The 24827-nt window shown below is 45.9% G+C and overlaps 1 protein-coding gene across 2 annotated transcripts; it reads right to left on the bottom strand.

Moving 5' to 3' along the window:
- LOC120100105 (sperm motility kinase 3A-like) lies at nt 1-8373 on the bottom strand. Of its 2 annotated transcripts, XM_087598794.1 has the most exons (3): nt 8008-8373; nt 800-2376; nt 1-365 (listed from the first exon to the last, which is right to left on the bottom strand). In XM_087598794.1, the coding sequence occupies exon 2, from the start codon at nt 2348-2350 to the stop codon at nt 845-847; it is 1506 nt and encodes a 501-aa protein (XP_087454920.1). In that variant the 5' UTR covers nt 2351-2376; nt 8008-8373; the 3' UTR covers nt 1-365; nt 800-844. The 2 variants fall into 2 exon arrangements, with proteins under 2 accessions (XP_087454920.1, XP_087454921.1); XM_087598795.1 differs by lacking the exon at nt 8008-8373 and having other exon boundaries at nt 800-6762.
- Nucleotides 8374-24827: the final 16454 nt, after the last annotated feature.

Below are 24827 nucleotides of genomic sequence, written 5' to 3'. Positions count from 1 at the left end.
TCATCTTTCACAAACAGCTATTTTATTCTCAGAGTCGGATAAACACATTGAGAAGACATATATTCTCCACTAAGAGTGAGGCGAGAACTTGTGCCAAGAGGAGGTGTGTGATGTGACCCTGGTCGGCAAAAGGGCTCTGGTCTTTACCAGCTTTGGACTGGTTTTCAACCTCCACCAGGAAGAGTGATGCCTTTGAGGTGCTCTCTTGCCACCTGGCATCTCTTCATTTGCTTTCATCCTTCCACAGCTGACCTGGAAGGTGACAGCTCTCACAGCGCTCCCTTCTGCAGGTCCGTGTCCACACGTGGGTCCACTTCAATACTGGGACTGCAGAGATGCAGCATCCGGCATCCTCTAGTGATCTTCTAAAAGGCAATGACACATGTGAGAGGGACTCTGGGACCTCTGCTGGACAGGGCATCTCTCCAGCTGTGGTCACCCTGTTCCAAACTGCTCTCCAAGCTTCTCGGAACCTCTTCCCCTCATCTCCTAGCCCCCACCCCATACCACCCTCTCCTCCCTCAGCATCTCCTTCTCTTCCTTCTCCAACTTCATCCTCCTACATTGGTTAGTATCCTGCTGTCTCTTTCTAGTTGAATGTATTTTAGTATTCCCATGAGCAGGATGAACATGGGAGTTACTGTCGGCAATGACAGATGTGCTGGTAGCTTAGACTTAACCATCGTCCACGGTGTTTTAGACCTAGCTTCCCCGTGCATCGTCCCATAGACATACACACTATGATAACCTGCCAGTTGACTCAGACACGAGCAAAATAGATACAAATTCAGCAATGTACCTGGGCAGTGTTGGATGCTTGCTCTCTGGATTCCTTCCATGTTCTTCATTTCTGGGGAACAACTCTGTTGTGCCCCAGGGGAGGTTTTTTTCTGGACGGAATGCAGCAACACAGGTTCATCAGGCCATTTCGGATGTTCTTGAGCCACCCCCTAAATCTTTTGGGCCAGGGCCTGCTTGCGACAGGCTTAACCTCTGCTGAGTCACTGGATTTGTCTTCTGTGCTTTCAGTGTTGATGGTCTTCTTGCCTCTGCTGTGCACTGAAGAAAAGCAGGGGTCACTAATAGAAATTCTGTGGGTTAGCTCCACTGTGGGTGCTATCTGACGTGGCCTGCAGAGAAGACCGCCAGGCCAACTGGCCCTCTTGACTAATCGATGACTAGGAGTCTGGCCGAGGTCAGAACCTTGACTATCGGAGGATGACCCGAGCCATCTAGGCTCGCTTCCTCGACTTCTGAGCCCTCGCACTGAAGTAGCAGGGTAATCAAGGGTCGGGAATGGGGTCATGCATGGATGAGGCCGGGTTGGGTTGTCACACTCCTGAAGAGCCTGCTTTTCCAATAGGTAATAACAAGCCATACTTTGGTTGAATTTCTTCTGATCGAGGGAGTCTTTAACCTCTTGGGCTTCAAATCCAATGTCCTGCATTGCTCTAAGAATGGCTGGGTCTGGCCTGAGGGGGATGAGTTCCTTACAAGGTTGTGGGAACCCCTCTGAGTCTATCTTAAGCCAGGGATGAGTCAAAAGATCAGGAATTGTGGGCCTCTGCTGGGAGTTCACTTTCAATAAAAGACTCAGCAGGTCTTGTAGCTCTTCTGACAGGCCAGGTGGGACAACGTACGTCCCTAACACAATTTGCCTTCGGAGTAGCGGTATGCTGGCAGCCTCAAATGGGACCTTTCCAACTGTCATATAATAAAGAATTACTCCTAGGGCCCACACGTCGACCTTGGGGCCCTCATAAAATTTCCCGAGTAACAGCTCAGGAGCAGAAAATGCATAAGTCCCATAGGGCGTTCTCAACTTTTGCCCAGGCCGCACTTGAGTGGCAGAACCAAAATCAATGATTTTAATTCTTCCCTTGGTATCGACTAACAGATTATCGGGTTTAAGGTCCCGGTGTATAATGCCTTCTTCATGGCAGTATCCCACAGCACTTAATAATTGTCTGAATATGCCCCGTGCTTCATCCTCCTGCAGATGGCCAGCCTCTTTGATGTGAGAATAAAGCTGGTTCCCCTTGGCCAACTCCATGATGAGGTATGTTATCTTTTCAGTGTCAATGACTTGTATGAGAGATACAATATTTGGGTGGTTGATCCTCATCATGATTTCTACCTCAGATGTGACCTGCTGGCACCACTGTTGTCTCTTGAGGAGCATTTTGACAGCCACGGGGGTACCTGTGAGGCGGTGCACGGCCAACTTCACGGCTGCGTGGAAACCATGGCCGATGGTATTCAAAACCAAATATTGAGAGCAGAAACTCTCTGTGCAAGAGCTGCCCTGAGATCGGAGCCTTTCTGACTCCCGTTTGCTCCCGAAGCTCATTGGAGGTAACAGAGTATAAATGCTACCTAAGAGGAAGGAAAAAGAAATAAAGGGAAGAAAGAAAGCTAAGATGGAAAGTAAAGTAGTGAAAAATAAGAAAAACAGAAAACTAAAACCAACCAAAACAACAACAGAAACCCTCAAAAGTAAAACAACGCACAAAGCCAAGGAAATCCTAAGTAAAAAACTACATACTAGTCACTAGGAGGGAGGAGCACAGCTCAGCCACACTAAGATCAACATCACTGATTGTGTAAGAAAAAGAATGTACAATGAAATGAACGATTAAAGAAATTAAAACTATTAACAGTTAGAAAACCCAAGCTACAGAAAATGAAATGAAACAAAATCAACCTCCAAACAAGCAAAACTACATAAAAGCTAAATACCTAGAGATTAAAACAAAATAGAACGCACTCATCAAAACTCCTAGAATATAGAAAGTAATAAAGAGACAACTCTAAGGGAACGTCCCAGTGAACAATTGGGATTAATTGAGATAGGGGTCTTCAAAGGGTTTTTCTCACAAGTCATGCATGGCTAAGGAATGTATGGCTAAGAAATATATATGTATATGTTCACCATCTTGGGCCATTAGGGAGATGAAAACTAAAACTAGTTTGAGACTTCATCTTATTCTAATCAGAATGGCAAAGGCAACAATGCTGGGGTGGATGTGGGGGATGGAGACCCTCATGCACAGTGTCCGTGGGAGGATATAAACTGAGGTGGCCACTGTAGAGTGTGGGGGTTCCTCAGAAAACTAGGTGTGCCACCTGATACAGCTACGCCATTCCTGGGATATACTCAAGGAACAATATTTCCTGCTGCAAAGACACTTGTTCATCCATGTTCACTACTGTTTCATTTGTTCACGGTGCAGGGAATGTAGACAGCCAAGGTATCCGTCCAGCTGATGAATGACTAATGCGAGTGTGGTACCTACACACAGTGGAATGTCATTCAGATGTAAAAGAAACTGAAATTATCAAGTTTCCAACTAAATGCTTGGAGCTAGACAAGGTTACACTAAGTGAGCTCACCCAGACTCAAAATAACAAACACAGCATGTTCTTACTCATATGCACATCCTTGCAAGAAGTCTTCAGATTTAATAGTACAACTCTCATATCTCAGAGAAAGTTCTTGGTGCAATTGCACAGAAACTCATAGCTGCTAAAAGACTGGAGAATACCTGTTGACAAAGTGCTCAGGCAAAACAGGTGTGGGGGGTGTGTCCACATTCCCTCCCTCCCTCCCTCCATGGCTCAGGGACTATAATGGAAAACAAGGGCAGAGACATTGTAAGATTCTGGGGTTGGGAAGAGACGTATCAAAATATCTTCTCAACACAAGACCACCTCATTCATAAACTCCCAACAGCTGTGACTGCCTGCATCAGATCTCCACAAAATCAAGCAGTCCTGCATGACTAACCCAGAGTGGGAACATTGACAGTTGACGACACATAGGGAAGAGAGTCATTCCCCACACTCAGGAACACAGGACACCAGGTTATTAAAAAACCATGAATTTGTGGGTTGTGGCAGGTGACTGTGAAGATGGATGTGGGAGGAGTTGGTGAAGGATGCAGGGAGTGAAGAGGATCCAAATACATTCAATGGAAGATGAAATTCTCCAAGAATTTATATAACATTTACAAACCACAAATAATCACAAACTCAAATCCCCAGTTAGAGTAAAAACAGCAATAACCAAAACTCCCATGCATAAAGAATCCTATGAGAGGTACCCAAATCCCATGGGGGAGACAGCTGGACTCTCAGAAGTGAGGAGAATTCTGGGAGCATGGGGGAGGCCACCACTTCTCCTCACGTTCCTGGCAGAAGAGGAACCTGCCTAGAGCCCTGTGCACCCAGGATCCTAGGAGCAGTCAGGCAGTCTCTCCCTGTGCAAGAATTGAAAGCCATTCACAAGGGGCGAAGACACACTAGAGAGCAGTTCTAAGACCATCAGTTCTGCTCCAAGGGTCCTGCCTGAAGCCCTCAGGACACACCAACCCAGGAGCAGTCTGTGATAGAACCCTTTCAGTTCCTGCCTCCAACCAGAGCTGAGCCAGTCCCAAAGCTCTCTGTACCCAGAAATGACCGTGTGAAAGCCAGTCTCCAGGATTGCTGATACACAGGCTTACAGGAGGGTCAAGCCACTGTTATCGTCAGCAAGACCAGATAACACCAGAGACAACCAGATGGCAACTGAAAATTGCAGCAACCTAAGGATAATAGGGATGGAAGAGAGAAAGATTCCCAACTTAAAGGGCCAGTAAATATCTTCAAAAAATAATTGAAGGTAACATCCCTAACCTAAAATAAAAGATGCCCATAAACATCCAGGAAGCCTAGAGAACTCCAAATAGATTGGACCACAAAAGAAACACCAAATGCACAAAACAAAGACAGAATATTAAAAGCAGTAAGGGTAAAAGGTCACGTAACATATAAAGGCAGACCTATCAGAATTGCCGCAGACTCCTCACCAGAGACCTTGAAAGCCAGAAGATCCTGGGCAGATGTCAAACAGACCCTAAGAGAACACAAATGCCAGACCAGGTTACTGTATCCAGCAAACTTCTCAACTACGATAGCTGGAGAAAAGAAGATATTACATGGCAAAACCAAATTTACACAATATCTTTCCACAAATCCATCCCTAAAAAGGATAACAGATGGAAAACTCCAACACAAGGAGCGAAACGACCCCTTAGAAAAAGGACGAACGTAATCCCCTTGCAACACACACAAAAGAGAGCCACGCAAACATAATTCCACCTCTCGCAACGAAAGCAACAGGGGACAGCAATCACTGTTCCTTAATATCTCGTACCAGCAATGGACTCAATTCCCCAATAAAAAGACGTAGTCCAACAGACTGGACATGTAAAAGACGACCCAGAATTTTGCTGCATAGAGGAAACATACCTCAGTGTCAAAGACAGCCTCTACCTCAGAGTAAAAGTCTGGAAAACAATTTTCCAAGCACATGGTCCCAAGGAACAAGCTGGAGTCGCCATTCTAACGTCTAACAAAATTGACTTTCAACCAAAAGTTATCAAAAAACTTTCATATTCATCAATGGAAAAATCCACCAAGATGAACTCTCAATCCTGAATATCTCTGCTTCAAATGCAAGGGCACCTATATTCATAAAAGTATACTTAGTCAAGCTCAAAGCACACATTGCACCTCACACAATAATCATGGGAGACTTCAACACCCCACTCTCATCAATGGACAGATCATGGAAACAGAAACTAAACAGAGACATAGCTAGTCTGACAGAAGTTTAGGAACCAAATGGATTTAACATATTTATAGAATATTTCATCGTAAAACAAAAGAATATACCTTCTTCTCAGTACCTCAAGGTACCTTCCCCCAAACTGACCATATAATTAGTCACAAAACAGGTCTCAACAGATACAAGAAGATTGAAACCGACACTAGCACAAAATTCTCCAAATTGTAAACATAAGAAAAACAAAAGAATTAAAAAAAAATCAACAACTCTGAAAGCCAAAAACAATCCAAGCAAAGAAAACCAGAAAATAAAATCAGAAGCATAAAAGGTTAAAACTCAAATAATCTCTGGGTCATGATGGTCCATACCTTTCCTCCCAGCACTCAGGAGGCAGAGGCAGGAAGATCTCTGAGTTTGAGGCCTGCCTGGTCTATAGAGAAAGTTCCAGGGTACTCAGGGCTAAGCAGAAAAACATATCCTTAGGAAAATAAACAACGAAAAAACCCAAACCCAAGCACAAACCCAAACCCTCCAATATCCCCAGGCTAGGGAGATAGTTCAGTAGTTAACTAGCAAAACTCAAGGGAAAATGTTCTGATCTTTAAAACTAATATAAAAACTGTCAACTGTATAATTTTAATTTTGGATTATGAAGTAGATCAAAGACCTCAACATAAAATCAGACACAGTAAATGTAATACAAATAGTATTGAGAACTCATTGGTTCAGGAGACAACTTCCTGAACACAACACCAATGGCTCAGATACTAAGATCAACAATGGGACCTCATGAAACTGAAATCTTCTGAAGTGTAGAGGACACTGTCTTTAGGACAAAACAACAGCCTAAAGAGTGTGGAAAGATCTGCATGATCCTACATCTGACAGAGGGCTAATATCCAAAATACATAAAGGAGCCAAGAAGCTAGACATTGTGAATGGAAACAACCCAATTGAAAAGGGGCACAGAGCCAGAGAATTGTCAAGTGAGGAATCTCTAAAGGCTGAGAAGCACTTAAAGAAAAGTTCAACGTACTTAGTCATCAACGAAATACAAATCAAAATGACTCTGAAATTCCATTTTACACCCATCAGAATGTGTAAGATCTAAAACTCAAGTGACATCACATGCTGTTGAGGATATGGAGCAAGAAGAACACTCTTCCATTGTTGCTGGGAGTACCAACTTGCACAACCACTCTGGAAATCAAATTGGCCGTTTCTTAGAAAATCGGGAATAGTTCTAACTCAAGACCCACCTATACCACTCCCAGGCATATACCCAAAAGATGTTTCACCATACCACAGGCAACTTCCTCAACTGTATTCATAACAGCCTTATTCATAACAGCCAGAAACTTGAAACAACCCAGATGTCCCTCAATGAAGAATGGATAAGAAAATGTGGTTCATTTACACAATGGAATATTACTCAGCTATTAAAAGGAGGACACTGTGAAACTTGAACGCCAATGATTAGAAACTGAACATGTCATCCGGAGTGACGTAACCCAGACCCAGAAGGACAAACCTAGTATGTATACACTTATAAATGGATATTAGCTACAAAGTGCAGGATAACCATGCTATAATCAACAGACCCAAAAAAGCTAAATAAGGATGACTCAAGGCAGGATACTTGAATCTCATTCAAAAGGGAAATTCAAAAAGTTGAGTGGAGGGAGGGAACTGATGGGGAGAGGATTGGGGAGAAGAACAGGGCAGGGCACAGAGGAAGGAGAAAGGAGAAGGCTGGGTTTGGGCAATGCATCTCTGGCATGAAGGAGACTGGGGGTGGGAGGCTCCAGGGAGTCTCTTAGAGTGATGCTAGCTGAGCCTACTAGCAGCTGGGGTTGGAGAGACTGACATACCCATGTCCTGTAGGTAGAAAGGATTTTCACTAGGGGAAGGGGGACACTAACCAACCCACAAAACCTTCAACCCAAAACTTGTCTTACTTATAAGATGTTTAGGGATAAAGGTGGAGCAGAGATTGAAGGAAAGTCCAACTAATGATCAGCCCAACTTGAGACCCAGCCCATGGGACAGAGCATTGTTAATTATATTCTATGACTTGCACACAGGACTTAATATGTCTTCTGCTCCTAACAATTGGAGCAGAGCTTGTCTCTTACTCTGTTGCCTGCCTTCGGATCCCTTTCCCCTACATGGGCTGTTTTTTCTGGCCTCAGTGGGTGAGGATAAACTAAGTCCTGCTAGGAATTGATGTTTCAGGGCAGAGTGATACCCAAGGGGTTGCCCACTTCTTCTCTGAGAAGGGAAGGGAATTATAGGAAGAGGGGCATGTGAGCTGGGAGTAGGAGGAGAGGAGAGAGGGAGAGGGTATGATTGGGATGTAAAGTGAATAAACAAATAAACTTAAACCAAAATATGCTTACCTTAGAAACAATGGCCAAGCTGACTGCCGGCCTCAAAACTTTTCCTCACACAGGTGTTCTCACACCTACAACTAGTGCACCGACAGGGCACAACAGACACTCACACACAGTTGGGCACACACACACACCCACACTCACAGATGCACCCACAGTCACCACCAAGTATACCAACACACACACACACACACACACACACACACACACACACACACACACACACACAAAAGCAACCGTCCACACAAACACTGACCTAGACACACATACACAAGCTACACACAAATCAATCAAATGCAAAATCCACACACTGCTCACTAGATCCACCAAAATCACCAAAGTCTCCACTCCACCACTCCTCTAAACGCACTCAAGGAAATCCAGGCCTGGCTACAGCTTAACATCTGTTGGCTGGACCGCCTCACACTCGCTCCTCATGAGGTCACAATAGGACCTGTCCTTGCATGGTTGGGAAGGACTCCAAGGCTCTGGCTTAGGTTGGCTATGGGGAGCCTTTAGGCTTTTATAAATCAAAGCCTGCAGGATGGTTTGCTGTCCTTAGTTCTCTGTTTGAAGGCTTGCTGTGCCTCCTGCTTTAAAATCCTTATGTCTACCTTCCATGGGTCCCTTTTGCATTTCAACTATGGGTTTAAGAATAAACTACAGATACATATATATATATATATATATTAATTATACACGTGTGTGTGTGTGTGTGTGTGTATAATCTTCTCTTTAAGACGGAGGTGGCTGCTGCCTTTCTGACATTACTCTATCCACTTTAATACCTGTCGCCAGCCATCTTACATTATTACAGAGGACCTTTCTCATGCCCAGCTAATCATTAACTGCATATCGCACTAAGTTGTGTGGTCTGTTGTTCCTGGAAATTACCCTAACCTGTGCCCTCCTTTAGGGCCAATCATAGTTAAGGTCAGTTAGAATTGCTTTGTATGCTAGTAACAATAACCTTGGACCCGAACCAACCACCCAACTGCCTGGGAAGACTTTCGGCACCTGTGTATGAGCTCTTAGTTGCTAAGAGCTTCTGTGGTTTTGCCTTTCATACTGCAGTCCTTGGAAATAGGGTTGCAGTCTCTACTCCCCTGTGTGACATGTGTCCCTGACCAATCAGTCCCAGGATATATGTTCCATAAACTGTCCCTGCTTGACTGAAATGGCTGTCTGGTTTGTGGAGTGATTCCTGCACCCCAACACTGCTCATGAGACATAATAAAGAAACTTATTACTACCTGTAGGGTGACAGGAAGATGCCTTCCTCACAGCTTCCAAGGCTTTTGATTCTCATCTGCCCTGCAAAGTGTGAAGACCTGATTTTGAACCCATGCGAAAGTTGAGCACACACCTGTAATATCAGAGCTTTTAGGAAGCAGGAAAAGCAGGAGAAACAGAAATTTGCCTGGGAGCTTGTCGTTCAGGCAGCCTGCCATGTGCAACATCAAACCACACACCTAGTTCCAAACAAGGTAAGATAAGGTCTGACAAAAATGTCCTCTAACCTCCACACACATGGTGGGACACATCCATAACAGTGTACATACAAGATTGCTTCATTCTTTTCTCTTCTCTTCTCTTCTCTTCTCTTCTCTTCTCTTCTCTTCTCTTCTCTTCTCTTCTCTTCTCTTCTCTTCTCTCTCTCCCTCTCTCTCTCTCTCTCTCTCTCTCTCTCTCACACACACACACACACACAAACACACACATACCACACCACACACATTCCCACCCTTTATTACAAACACACAAACTTACACTCACACGGACACACAGAATGGGTGAGTATACGCAACACTATACAAAAACAACAACACAAACACTCTTTAGGAACTATGATTTTCTAGTAAAACTTTCCTTCAAAATTGAGGAAGAAAACTAAGAAACTCCCACAGATGAAGACCGATTTAAAGGATTTCAGAATCTCAAGAAGAAATAAAGAACAGGTGATCCCCGGACAATCCCCAAAGGCAAGGTGAACTTCTGCTTCCTCCAAGATGTGAGAGATGCCATGTTATATGACCACAAACAGCAGTGCCACCGAGGCTCATGTACACAGACATCTCCTTCATTGACATCAGTAACTGAAGAAGTTGGTCAGGGCTGTCAAAATAGCAGTAATACAGTTCACATAGGATTGGTAGTATTTTAGCATTTTCGGTATGATCTCCATGGTAACAAAGAAAAAAAGAACCAAGCCCCAGATTAACAGAAAGGAAGAGAAAGTCAAGCATTTCATTACAAAATACCCAACACAGCACAAAAGGCAATAATCAGGGAAGAGAGAAAAAGCTGTAAGGCTAATGAAGAATACAGGAATGCTTCTTTGGTGGCTAGTGCATATTATCTCTGTCTCTCTCTCTCTGTCTCTCTCTCTCGCTTGCTCTTGCTCTCACTCTTGCTCTCTCTCTCTTGTTCTGTCTTTCTCTCCATCCATCTCTCTCTCTCTCTCTCCATCCTTCCATCCCTCCCCTCCCCCTCTTTACACACACAGGTTGGCAGGTTTTTGTAGAAAACCAAGTCCATCCTGAGTGTAGGGCTCACTTTAAATATTAAGGTCCAATGATGGAACAGGCGTGTATGAGGACAAGGAGCTCTGTGCAACCTGGAACAAGAAGGAACAGAGTGGTTATGCTGACACAGTTAAAATAAACTCTCAATCACAGTCTGTGACAGCCAGGTCACAGGACTCAGGCTGCTGTGTTATTTGTGAGCACCCAGTGCAGCCAGAAGCTAACTATTGAGCACTGACTGGCCCAAACCCCAAAAGGGTCTCTGTTTTTCAGAGTGCTGGGGGCAGTGCAGTGTGTAGCACTTTCCTTCTGAAGACTCTTCTGGGGTTTTGAGTCCCCTGTAGAGGACCCTCATGGCTGCAGACACTAAGCCTGGGAGGAAAGATCCTCATCTGTAGAGTTCATTGAAAGGCCTGAGAGCAGAAAAGGAAAGAAACAGCAAAATGTGCCCCTTCTGCTCACTGTGGTTCAGTTTCTGCCTTTGCAGCTGAGCTCAGGTACCCTGGAGTCCTCCCTAGCCTGAGTCAGTGATCTCAAGTTCAAGTCCCAGCCTCCTGGTTTGTAGTATCAAACCCAGCACAGTGTCAAGCCATGGGAGATGTGAACACTATCTAGGCCTTGCTGTTTGCATCTGAGTGGTGCTGTTGAGCACCAGAAGAAGCAAGGGCTACAAGGTCATGTAGAGTATTGACAGGCACTGGGCTACTAGTGACTATTAAGTCACCCTTCACCCCCACCAAGGTGTTCAGGGACATGCAGCCTTGAGCTAACCTTCCTCCCAACCTCGATTTTCTGATCCCTCTAGCTCTATATTTTGGTTCTGCAACACCTCCTAGCCTCTCCTCAGACAGTTGTATCTCTGAAAGAGAAGGTAAATTGCCCTTCACCAACCCCTCCTTTGAAAGATGTCCTTTCTAATACACAGTGGCACCGCAGAGACTGGAACAGAAAGAGACCGCCCTTCACGGTGGCATGGTCAGAGCAACAGGGTTTGCTGGTTCCCTGAGCAGCAGCCCTGAGTCCGTGTGAGCACTGGATCCTGGAGACCTGCATTCAGAAGGAAGATGGGACAGAACGAGTTAGACTCTTTGGCATGCTCTCCATCCTGTCCTTAATTCACCCAGTGCCACAGGACAATCAGAGACACATTACTGACTTGTATTAGACCTTTATATGTTGTTTCCAGTTAGAAAGGAGACATTTGTGTTGTCTCAAGCATTCTGCAAGCACTGGTTGACTTAATGTACCATTGGTCAGGAAGGTGGTGTGGTGCACAGCCAAAAGCCTAAGTACCCAGTCCCCAAGCCTGCAGTATCCTGTGGAACTGGGAATGTCCCCATTCTGCTGTGCTGGCACAGGCCACTCACAGGTCTAGAAGGGCAGAAAAACATCCACTAGGTTCACAACATAGAGGGTAGGTGCTCAAGTGTCCTCTCTACCCCACACCTCCTGATTCCTTGGCCACAGCATGGGCTGAAAACAAGAAACACCCTAAGTTGCTAACATGGCATCCAGAGGGTTCTTCCCACGGATACGACATCTACTGGCCTCATGCTTACTATCGTGCCTATTGGAGTGGACAAGCCAGAGTGCCTTACAGCATTTACATCTGCATACCATGCTCTGCCTTTCCATACTCCAGGGCCTGTAACTCTTCTGAGTCCTCAGTTCACTTCCCTGAGATGTGGCCTTGGTGTTCCTTCTACACAGGCACTGGCCCTGTTGTGAAAGTAGCTAAAAGACCAGACCACAGTTGACTGTAACACAGAGGGTAGTCATGCCCAAGCCTATCATACCCTGACTGCACAAGCCGCCTTTAAAAATCTCTTCACTCATTTTGGTGTTTCTATATACATGTGTGCATGGCAGGCATGTGTGTAGAGTGAGGTGTGCATGCATGTGTGCATATAGGTACAAATGTCACGTGTGATGTGCACAGTGTATATATGTCTGTGATATATGTAATGTGCATGCACATCTGACACGTGATGTGTATGATGTGTGGGTTTAGGAATATGGAAGATATATATATGTATATATATATATATATATATTTGTATAGTGTGTGTGTGTGTGTGTGTGTGTGTGTGCATGCCTGAGTTTGTATATGTGTGTTGTGCACTGTGAACATCTGATGGGGTCCTTTAGTTTTCATACTAGCTGGCCTGCTGCAGAAAGGAAACAGGTCTCCCCAGGAGAGTCTAAGCATCCAGCCGTCCAGGGATGGGCCTGCACATGAACATAGTCTGGCCAGAAACGCCCTCTAAGCTCTTAATAAAGAACATTCTCATTCCAGAAGAAGCAAGAGAAAACTGAAAAGAAGCCAGACAGCAAACTGAGCTTCCACCACAGAAAATTCTTATATGGGAAAGCTCCCAATTCCCTGAGAGTGAGATGTTTACGACCCCACTGCCTGCTCTGGAAGCAAACCCACTCCCCTGCTGAAAATTGGGGCCTTCCTGTAATCTCCTACCCTGAAGACAGGCAGAGGGAGAGTGGCTGGGATCAGGATGTAACCTGAATAAAGAATACATTATGGGAATTTAAAAAGTTAGTCTGGAAGTTGGAAAAATTGCTCAGTGGTTAGGAGCACTGAATGCTCTATCAGAGGTCCAGAGTTCAAATCCCAGCAACTATATGGTGGCTCACAAATATCTCAAATGAGACCTGATGCTGTATCTGGTGTTTCTAAAGACAGCTACATTGTACTTACATATAACAAATAAATAAACAAACAAACAAATGAATTACCTGGTCTTAATTTTAGAGCAAGGAGTAAAATGTCCTGAGATTAAATTCAAATGCATGTCATGGACTGCCTGGATCTTTCAGATCTGTAGGAAACATCTCAAGGAAGAACAAGAGAGGCTGGAGAAGGATGGGGAAGGGTCTGATCCGTGTAGCTCCTCAGTGTCCACTAGCACAGCACTTGTCTTTGGGAGATGACGTCTTTCACTCTTCCAGACTGTTGCACCAATCAGAATTACATGCTCTGTGGATGAACCTGTGAAAGAGGACAGTTGCTCTTGGGCCACTATGGAGGCTCCTGGCCTCTCAGCAAGCTCACTGCTGACTTTTGAGGTCTCTGGAGGGTGAGCAAAATGAAGACACACAGGGTAGCCTCAGGTTGAGTCAGCCAGGCCCAGGGGGCTCAGTGGTGTCTCTTAGATTCCCAGGCCTTCCCTGAGATTGAACACTCTACACAGTGTAAGAGGATTAGGGGCTGACCAGGAAATGCAGTTGCTCAGGTGGCTGACTCTGTAGGAGGGAAATAAATCACAGTGGGAAGCTTCAGGACAGTCAGGTGACCTGAGCCCTCCACAGAGTCTAAGTCCAGACTCACAGACATTCATCTGTCCACAAGTCTCCTAAACGCAGGCCTTGTCTGACCTGCAGTCCAGAGCACTGTATTATACAGTATCCCTTAGAGAGAGGACAAACTTTCAAAGTTAGGCCTCTTCTGTGTCACACTGAGACTGGGTCTGTAGCACAGTGGATGCTGATGGGGACTGGCCACAACTGGCATTCTATCCCACCAAAAGCAAAAAAGAAGTAAGAAGGAAAGAAGGAGAGAGAGAGAGAGAGAGAGAGAGAGAGAGAGAGAGAGAGAGAGAGAGAGAGAGAGAGAGAAGGAAGAAAGAAAGATACAAAGAAACAAAGATATAAGAAGACTCAAGGAAGGAAGAAAGAAATAACCCATCTATCTCACTCCCTGCAATCCTGGTTTTCACCATAATGGGGCACGGATGTGACCTTCTTCCTACAAATGAAAGCTGACTTCCCTCAGGGAGATAGATAGATAGATAGATAGATAGATAGATAGATAGATAGATAGATAGATGGATGGTTGATGGATGGATGGGTGAATAGATAGATAGAGATATAGAGATACAGAGATAGAGAAGTGATTTGACTTAATCAGTTTCTTCCAGTCCTATTCTTCAGAGCAAAGTCACCTTCGACATGGCTGGTGCAATTGCTTGTTCTTCATTTCTGCTTTCTTTGGCTGTTCCTTCATGGCAGCCCCCTTAGAATCTGCTCATCTCAATAAAGCCCCATCTGTGGAATGTATATCTTCTCAGTAAGGAGCTGAGGCATTCTTGGAAGGAGCTCCCAAAATCCCCTCTGGGGAAGATAACAGTGTTCTCTACTTCAGACAGCAGCTGCATGAAGCAAACACACACCTGTCTGAACATTCCAGCTTGGGTGCACGTCATAGTGCACCTACCCCAGGGTCCCTGCCAGTTACACATTCCACAGGGTCACTACTACAAGATCCCATCCCAAGGGCTCTTGCCCCATTGCTCCTACCCCAGGGACCCTGGCCCACTGAACCAACCTCAGGGATCCTGTTCCATTGTACCCACCATGCTGCACCTTCTTGAGAGTACCTACTGTCCTGAGGTCACTTTTTATAAAATCTAATGCAAAGATCTTGCCAGTAAGACCACATTGTCTTTGGTGGCACCAAGTAGATAATAGCAGGACTTCATCACCTTCCCTTTCTCAATCCCTTCTCACAGTTGGACATGTGGAAGCAAAGTAACTGGCAGCAGAATACAGAATATTCACCCAGAATATCACCACCCCTAGAATTCTCATGAGATGTGCTGCTATGACTATGATACAGGGGTGGCAGGTAGGCTTTGATATTGAACAAGCCTAGGCTGGTGCCTCTGCTCACATGTGTGCCAGCAGCTTAGCTTAAGTCTACATGTCGTAAACTCTGAGAGGAGGAAGGAGATCTTCCTACATAGAGGCTGTTCTCTGAACCTGTGTTGGCCAAGGTCAAGCCAGAGTGTTTGAACATGCCAGTTCCAGTCCCTGAGGGTTTTCTGCCTGCCTGGTGTTTGTCGTGCTTTATGTCTGGTGAGGTGAAGATGTGGTCCATGCTAGGAATATCTTTGAAGACAACTGCCCTGGGTTCCCATGCTAAAATTCAATTCAGGACTGACAGGGACCTAAATACCAACAAGACCGTGCCAGGACCATGAGTTCAAAAACCAAAAGCAAATGGGACCTTGATGTCCTCCTTTGCTGCTCTGAAAAGACTCACGACACACAATTCTCCTGCACATCCAATGCCCCTTGGGAAAATCCTCTGTCAAGCGCAGGTGATGCCTCATGAGAGTGAACTGTCAGGGTAGGACAAGACACTTGGGACTACTGTCCTGAACTCACCAGTCTCAGATGAATGGGCTTTGAAAAGTTTTCAGAACACAGGATAGGGGTGTGTAAGCAAGTGCAGGTAATCCTTGGGAAATACATAGTTCCTGAGGAGGTTCTGAGAGCTGTTGGATCCACTCCTGGAGAAGACAGCATTGTGTTCAGTGGGTAACAGAGCAGGAGCCTGCTGATGCTATTCACAGTATTGCAAGGGAGCGGTAACAATGCCCTTAGGAGCAGGATGTCCTAGCACTCTCAGATCAAGCAGACAGCCTAGCGCCAATTAGGGCCATATCCCAAGAGAATGCCGCTCATGTAGCAAGCTTCAATGTCTGGAGGCAGAAGAAGGGAACATGGACATTGTTTGAGTTAGGGGTTTACTGCTGAGAAGAGACACACCACAACAAATGCAGCTCTTATAAGGACAACATTAATGAACACAGGATTGCAGGTTCAGAAACTCAGTCCATTATCTTCAAGCTGGGAGCATGGCAGCATCCAGGCAGGCATGGTGCCAGAGAGACTGAGAGTTCTACATCTTCATCTGAAGGCTGCTTGGGGAAGATTGGCTTGCATGTGCATAGGAAAAGGGTCTTAAAGCCATGCCAATGTGACCCACCTACTTTAACAAGGCAAAGTCTCCTAATAATGATACTCTAGAGCTAAGCATATACAATCACAGACATCTCCAAGGAGGGTGGCACTGTTCTATTAGAGAGAAGCATCAGCTCCCATTAATATATTGAGGTCAACCGTGGATAGGGCACAGAGCCCTCCACACATCCTGGAACTCATGGAGGCATCCTATGAAAGAGCTTTTTCCCAGAAGCACACATGTGTGTCAAGGCCTCCTTTCCAGCCAGTCCCTAGGGAATCTCCAGTGCTAAACTCTGTCTCTTCCTTTGCAGAAGTGAAATATAATAAAAATTCACACTTCACAGTACAGTGAATAGCAATAATGGCGAAAGGTGTAAATAGAACCGATTAGTACCAGAGTATGTGGATTGATGTTATATGAAATGTGTGTGGATGCCGTGCAGTATCCTCTTCCATGTACCTACATACTGAGCAACGACCCTGGACCATGCTGCTCTAGACAGAACCATCTGGAATTCACTCACTGAGGGACTTATGCCCTGGAGTGGCAGCTACAGGTAGGACTTGTTCATCCATGTCACGGAGTGAAGAGACAGAGATGCATGGATTAAATGGAGAGGCTAACCTGCCAACAACCCCAAACCCCCAGCAGGATGACAATGGAGAACAGCGAGCAGTTTCCCAGCCAGCCTCACTCTCCATAGACAGACTTCTTCCAGTCCTTCCATTTTCCCAAGGAAAGAAAAGTTCAAAAAGCAGGGACAGGGAAAGAAAAACTGCTCTACTCCCAGGAGCCAAAAACAAGCTCCATAGCACCTCCCTGTCTGAGCCCATAACCAGCCACAGCCCAGTCCTCTGCTCATCTCTAGAGGCTCAGGGATCCAGGCAGATGAGCCCTTGAATCACAAACGGCTCCTCTACAGCATTCTATGGGTGTCAGTCCTGAGTCCCTGAGCCTGAGGTGCTCTGCACTGCTATTCAGATAAGACTTCTCTTGATTTCTGTACAAAGATCTCTGTGTTGGATGTCAGAGGAGTGTGTCCACCCAGCATTGGTCCTGGGGCTCTGGCCCTCTAATCTGTTGGTCCATGTTAACTTCACCACAGAGCCACCATGTGTCCTTGTACAGCCCCTCCTTGATCACCTTTTGTAGGAAGATATTTAGAGTCCCTTGCAGGTGGCACAGAAAATGGCACATGGCTGAGGGTGGTAGACAAACATGGGGACACATCAAATGCTAGGATTTTGTGAGGATCCCTAAGCCATGCTTGGGCAGGCCTGTGCTAGGGCTCCCATAGGACCCTATCTTTCTGTCCCCTATACACACCAAGAACCAGTTACCAGGCAGGGGGAGAAGGGAACTTGGATTCGAGGCCTAGCCCAGTCCTATGATTCCTTACCTTGTAGCCCTTGCGTCCTTTGGGGCTCAACAGTTCCCCTACAATGCAGACAGCAAGGCATACCTGGTATTCACAGCTTACCTGGGCTGAAACTGGGCTGCGTTTGATACTACAAACCAGGAGGATGTGACTTGGCTTGAAATCACTCACTCAGGCTAGGGAGGACTCCAGGGTACCTGAGCTCAACTGCAAAGGCAGAAGCTGAACAACAGTGAGCAGAGGTGGCACATTTTGCTGCTTCTTTGCTTTTCTGCTCTCAGGCCTTTCAATGAACTCTACAGATGAGGATCTTTCCTCCCAGGCTTAGTGTCTGCAGCCATGAGGGTCCTCTACAGGGAACTCAAACCCCAGAAGAGTCTTCAAGAGGAAACTGCTACACACTGCACTGTCCCCCAGCACTCTGAAAAACAGAGACCCTTTCTGGGCTTGGGCCAGTCAGTGCTCAGTACTTAGCTTCTGGCTGCACTGGGTGCTCACACATAACACAGCAGCCTGGGTCCTGTGACCTGGCTGTCACAGACTGTGATTGAGAGTTTATTTCATCTGAGTCAGCACAGCCACTCTGTTCCTTCTGGTCCCAGGGAACACAGAGCTCCTTGTCTTCACCCATTCCTGTTTTAACGTTGGACCTTAATATCTAAAGTGAAGCCCACACTCAGGATGGACTTGTTTTTCTATACATCATGCCAACTTCTGTGTGAGAGGGAGTTTTTTCGTGTATATGCATACCCCCTTATGTGCCTAGGTGTCCATGTATACCCATGGTACCCATGGACCAACTGTCTCCCGTCCCCAACCCCACCCCGCCCCTGGGATGCCCAGCACAGCCACAGTACAGCCTTCTGTGGGTCTGGATGTGCCTGTCTGCCCTTCCCACCAGAGCATGGCCTGCTATGACAGCAGCTCTTCATTATTTTGGTAAACATAGCAGTGAACCCAGGTGGGGCTTCTGGTCCTCAGGGAGCTCACTTGTCCCCCACTAGTCCCCTTGGTTGAGGGATTGTGGTTTTCAGGACTCCCAGAAGCAGCAGAAGCCAATGGACTCATCCTTAGTGTGTGCAGCAGCTAAAGGTGCATGGAGGTCAGGACTTGTGCCCTGTGTCTTCAGAGACAAGAAGGAGCCAAGACCATTGGCTGACCCTGAGAAGCCACTTGGGCCCCATAAAGATTCTATTTATGTCCTTCCTCTGAGCCTGTGGAGACATTGTGGGGAACTATGCCAATTTTCTCTGGACACCAGGCTGTGCAGAGCTCCAGACTGTGGTCACAATCAATAGGGAATGAACAGGACAATTAAAGGCCAGGCTCTGCCATGTCTCTGCCAAAGAGAGTTCAGTGGGGTCAAGGTGTGGGCATAAGGAGGAGCCCAGGCAGATTCCAGAGTCTCTTTCCTATATTCATCTGAAGGCTGGGGAAAGAAAGTCACCACAAAATCATAGTGACTTTACATGACTGCCTATTAAAAGAAACATCAAAGATGACAGGCGTAAATCATGAAAATGGCATCTGTGTGTGCGGAGACAGCTGTCTGCATGGACAGAGTGTACCCACACTCCAAGCAGGGACTACAAGCATGGGGAGTGTCTGTCTACACTTGCAGCAGGGCATACATGCTACCAAACACACAATAAAAGCCATCATGCGGGGCTGGGGATTTAGCTCAGTGGTAGAGCGCTTACCTAGGAAGCGCAAGGCCCTGGGTTCTGTCCCCAGCTCCGAAAAAAAGAACCAAAAAAAAAAAGCCATCATGCCCAAGCCTTGGGTCTATAAGCCACTGAAAGCCTCTCACCCCTCAGTGGGGTCCGATCTCCAACACCTTAGAGACATCCACAGACTGTGCCTGTCAGAATATGGAGAGCCATGATGAGAGTCTCCCCCGGGAACTCTGTAGTCTTGCTGGAAAATCAAGAGGAAAGCCCAGCCTCTAGGCCAACGTGCAGCACAGTTAATACACAGTGTAAGCTTCATTGACACACAAAGATGCTGAAGACAGAACATGGGAGGGCCTGGCAGAACCGTAACTCGGCCAGAGGTGGTGCGGCTTACAAAAAAGAGCAATCATGCCTGTGGTAGCTCCCTAAAGCCCAGCTCTCTGCCCCCTGTATTTTGGGGTCTCTGAGGAAGACAAACCGATAGAGCATCCTGTTGACTAGCTTGCTGTTCAGATGTGGGATGTGGTCACAGTGCTCTGACAAGGCCACAAAGGCATCTGCTAGGACAGCCAGACTCTAATTGATAAAGAAGGCCTCCTTCAGGGCAAACCCAGTCACCACAGACACAGCTGTAAAGTAAGCAGTCCAGTCGCTTGTGAGCATGCTATCCAGACAGGAACAGGCAAACAGAGGTGGTTCTTGGGAGGGACCATGGGACCCACCCACTTCCCAGACAGGCACCATGGCCTGGTAGTCACTGAGGTCCCTTGTTGGATACCACAGTCCTTTTAACTGCCGGTAACCCTTTTTCTAGACACAGAACAACATAAGGCCCATCATGGGGTATAACATGGCCTTCTGTTGACAGTTCACAAGCTCTCTCTACTGTGTTGCCCTTTGATGACTCTGGCATTCTTGACTGGGCAGATGTTGTCCCCCGTTCACCTGCATACACACTGCTGGCCCAGTCCATGTGCTGAAACCTGCCCCCCAGGAGCTGCCCAGCATGGTCGGGTGGGTCCACTGGAGATGAAGCCCAGTGCAGTGGTAATCCACAAATACCTGCCCTTGCTTTCTCGTGAAGGTCAGCTTGGCTGGACTTTGGGGCTGTGGTCCGGAGAGTGGAAAACAGAAGGGTCACAAAGGTCTGTCAATCATCAGACAGAGCTGAATGTCTGGGAATCCATTGGCAGACAACTGAGACTCCCTAAGCACCATGAGGCAGGCTTTGCTCAAGCACTGTCCATAGGGGGCAAGTCCTGGAGGTGGATGTGCCTACTAAACAGACAATGCTGCCCTAAGCAGTCTCGTCCCTTACAGAAGTGTCACTGTAGCAAGATGGAGAATGTCCATCTATACTGGCTTTCCATAGGAGTGAAAACTAGCCTGTGTGTCCTGCTGTGCCCAGGGCTCTGCACTCTGGCTTATGATGTGGAGGCCCAGAGCAGCTGTCCAGCATAGCATGTGAGAACTTGAACGCACTGCATTTAAGTCCTAGGGTGAGTATCATGTGGTCAAACTGCATGACTCAGGTGGCTGACATCTAACCTGCTGTGATTGACATCGCTGGCTTTTACAATGAGGCTGTAGCCTTAGGGGCCATGTTCTCTGAGTTGCATACCTCTGTGGATGAGGCCCACAAACTCCAGGGCACTGGAGACAGAACTGGAAAAGGACAGCATGAGTCAGAGGTAACCCCCTGGATGATCTGACAAGGGATAAGCACTCTGCGCTCAGGGTAACCTTATCTTACTCATCTGACAGACAATTCTCATGTGAACCAAGTGTGGTAAGTTTAAGAAAATAGGCTGGGGCTGGAGAGCAGGCTCAGTGGTTAAGAGCATGGCTGCTCTTTCAAAGGTCTTGAGTTCGATTCCAGTCACCATATCATAGATACTAACTATGTATTATTAGATCTGATGCCCTCTTTGGACACACAGATGTACATGCAGATAGAGCACTAAAGTAAATGAATCTTAAAAGAAAGGAACAAATGAATGAAAGAAGGAAGAAAAGAAAGATAAAGAATGAAAGAAAGAATGAAGGAAAGGAAAGAAAGAATGAAAGAGACAGAGAGAGAGGGGGGAGGAGGAGGAGGAGGAAGAGGAGGAAGAGGAGGAAGAGGAGGAGGAGTAAAGAAAGGAGGAAGCAAACAAGCAAGCTGCTCAGCTGTAGAGAAATGGGCCTGTAATCCCCAGACACTCAAGACACACAGTAGGTAGGGGGATCAGAAGTTCAAAGCTAGCCTGGTCTACAGCATGAGTTTCAGGTCTGCTTGGACAACTTAGTGACACCCTTTATCTAAAGGTGAGGAGGGCTAAGGCTACTAACTCAGTGGTAGAGCACTCATGGGGGAAGCAGACTGCTGTCCATTGATACCTCTCTTTTCTTGCTCTGAAATAGACAATGGTGTTAGAAGAGTCAAAGGTCCCTGTCTTAGCATCCACTATTCTATTTGCTACAACGTTAAGGGTCCAATTTTTGGTATTTTTTCAGTGATCAAATCTATGAAACAAAACTTAAGCAATACTCTTATTGCTGTCAGAGTGGCAGGTGGATGATAAATGCTTGCCCACCTGCATCAGTAAAAAGCTGGTTCCTTGGACTCCCTGCAAACACATCACTGCTAACTGTATGCCTTGTGTAGGCTTTTCCAGCACTGTACATAGCTTGAAAACCTTCCCTGCTATGGACCCTTGAGTGGGCATCCTGCCTCTCAGTCTCAGAATGGAGCAAAGATCCCCTGGTTACCTCTAGGCTCACAGGTCATGGACCTCTTCCATCCCGTGGTGAGGAAGACTGGCACGGCTGCACACACCTTGGAAAAAGAACATATTGGCAACCCTTATCGAAAATGATGCTTCTCACTTTCCATTATGGCATTCTATAAAATATGGGTATTTCCAGGTATAATTAGACGTGTTGTTGATTGAGTGTGTGTATGTTTTTGGAGGTTGGAGGCGGATAATTCGTTTCTCCAAGCCCCTTCCTCAATTTTGGGTGATAAACATTGACTCTCATATAGACTTTTAATAATTATACAGTTATTTATATATTTTTAAGTTTTGTTTATTTTTACAAACTTTTTGTTCCTCTCTCTCTCTCTCTCTCTCTCTCTCTCTCTCTCTCTCTCTCTCTCCCTGTCTCTGTCCCTCCCTCTCCCCCTCCCTTCCTTCCTGTCTCTCTCTCTCTCTCTGGGTAATTAGATATAATACTCAGGGTCAGGACATTCTACCCTTGAGCTACCCCAAACAGAAAAAGGTTATAAACAGCTTTATTATGATATCTGTGACATATAAAGCTGAAACGTGTTAGACGTGAGCATCTTGATGTTCCTAAAGACATGTACTTTCTCAGATACAGAATTCCAGCGGGCTAAAATTCCTGCTGTTACTTCAGATTAACCTTGTCATGAACTGAACCAATGGGGAACATAGTAAGCACAGTCCCTGAGCTGCTTCCTAGGTCGGTAGCACTGGCTCCATCCCAGGCACAGCTGGAGTGGGCAGCTGTAAGGTTGAGGACCTGCACTCAGGACACTGGGCTCCAGGAGCACCTCACCTTCAGGTCATCCTGTGTACCTCTGATTGTCACTCCTGGGTTCTCACTGCCTGGCACTTAACCATAGACATCACTGTAGAATTATCTAAGGCCAGAATGTCAACAACATAGTTGTTATGAATTTCTACTTTGAAAATGTCAAATGTTGGGCTGCTTGAACAGTTTTCAAGAACAGGTTCAAGAAATGAACCTGGGAGAAACACAAGAAATATAGCCTGAAGTCTCTTCCAAAACAGCCACTCCAGCATAAGCTTCCACAGGCAGTCACTCTCCTCTGCACTACCGTCCCCCTTGTTTTGCAGCTCATGGATCTCCTTGCTTAGCATGTCCACAAGGTGCATTTGCTGTTGCTTCTCCAGCTTCTCCCTGGCATCTTGTTTCCATGGGTCTGGAGACAGACTATCCCCACAGGACAACTCCTATTTACTGATAGTTTTCTACTGCAGATTCCTGTGCTCAATAGTGGGGGGCTGCTGCTGGGGCTACAGCTCCAGAGTAACTGTTTCTTGGGGCCTCTGCAGTGTGGAAGGTTTTCCTGGTTGGGCCGGTGTGGCCAAAAGAGATAAGGAAGCAGGGATCAGGGAATGAGAGTGCATCTGCCCCAGATTCTACTCCTGCTCCCCGTGCTTCCTCTCTGCTTCCTTATCCAGGCAGGCCTTCTATATCTCAGACCACCACTGCTGCTCCTCCTTCTTTTTTGCTAGCCAGCTGCCACCTGAGCAGACTGGGATCCTGCCTTGTTTGCAGAAGGTGGTGGGAGGGGCAAAGCCACTGAAATGCCATCAAAACCACTGGTGTAGGTGGACATGTGGTGGAGGAGGTGGTGGAGGGAGGTCTGTTCATATGGGCTGGAAGACAGTCACAGGGGTGGGCAGCACCTCTGCTGGGTTTTCCAATGGCCAGGACCACTCTTGGTAGAGTGGAAGCAGGGGTAACTGACTTGGAGGAATATTTCAGGTGCTCCTGGCTGGATGTCATAGAGTCCACTGAGGAGCTCTGGATCCACATATCATTGTCACACTAGAGATCCATGCTGGCCACTACTCAATGCAGCTCAAGTTGGTAAAACTCTTCCTGAAGTTCTTCCATTGAAGGGGTAACACACCGAGAAAAGAAAAGACGAAGATGTAATACTTCAGAGACTCACCAGAGATATTAACAAAATTTCATGCATGTTTCTTTCTCACAGAGGAGGTAAGAAAACTGAGGAATGGGTGTATAACCAGACCTGACACTGCTTTATGGCTCACTCTCCAAGTAACCAGCTGTACCTGTGTGTACAAAGGAATAAAAAGATTTTTCTATACACTGATGCATGCTGTTTGTGGCATTGTCACTCCTGCAATTTAGCTCCTAGCTTCAGGACTACGTAGAGGGGTCTGTTCTTGTGAAATGTAAAGAAATAAACAATGAGATTCATAAAACTGCATAAAAGGTGAACTTTGTCCTCGGGGATCTGTTTTACAATCTTTAAAAAAGCAATCATGGGGGTTGACACCCCAAAAGGAGCTTTACCATCTCAGGAAGAGGTGATAGACGGGTTTGTATGAGGGGTTATTGGCAAGACAGGAAGGGCTAATATTGGATTATAAAATAAATAAATAAATAAATAAATAAATAAATAAATAAATAAATGGTTTTTTAAAGAATATATTTTAAAAGCCATGATAAAAAATGTAATTTTGACCCTATGCTTTCAATAAAAAAAATCTTAAATTTTCTTATTTACTCATTTACACTAATTCTCATGTTCCCCGATTCATTAATTTATTTGACTAGTGTAATAGAAATAAACTTAAATGACCAAAATTCAGGAATGATAGTTAATGTAATTTGTTGAGAACTGTATCAAAGAAGTCAGATATTTAACAAGTAAGAAAGTGTTCCAGCTCATCTTAGACCTCAGTGCAGAGTTGTCCAGTGAA

Source organism: Rattus norvegicus, chromosome 1, assembly GCF_021556685.1.
Source record: "Rattus norvegicus strain SHRSP/BbbUtx chromosome 1, alternate assembly SHRSP_T2T, whole genome shotgun sequence".
Lineage (NCBI taxonomy): Eukaryota > Metazoa > Chordata > Mammalia > Rodentia > Muridae > Rattus > Rattus norvegicus.
The sequence above is the reverse complement of the archived record's forward strand: the minus strand, read 5'-3'. Positions and strand labels throughout refer to the sequence as shown.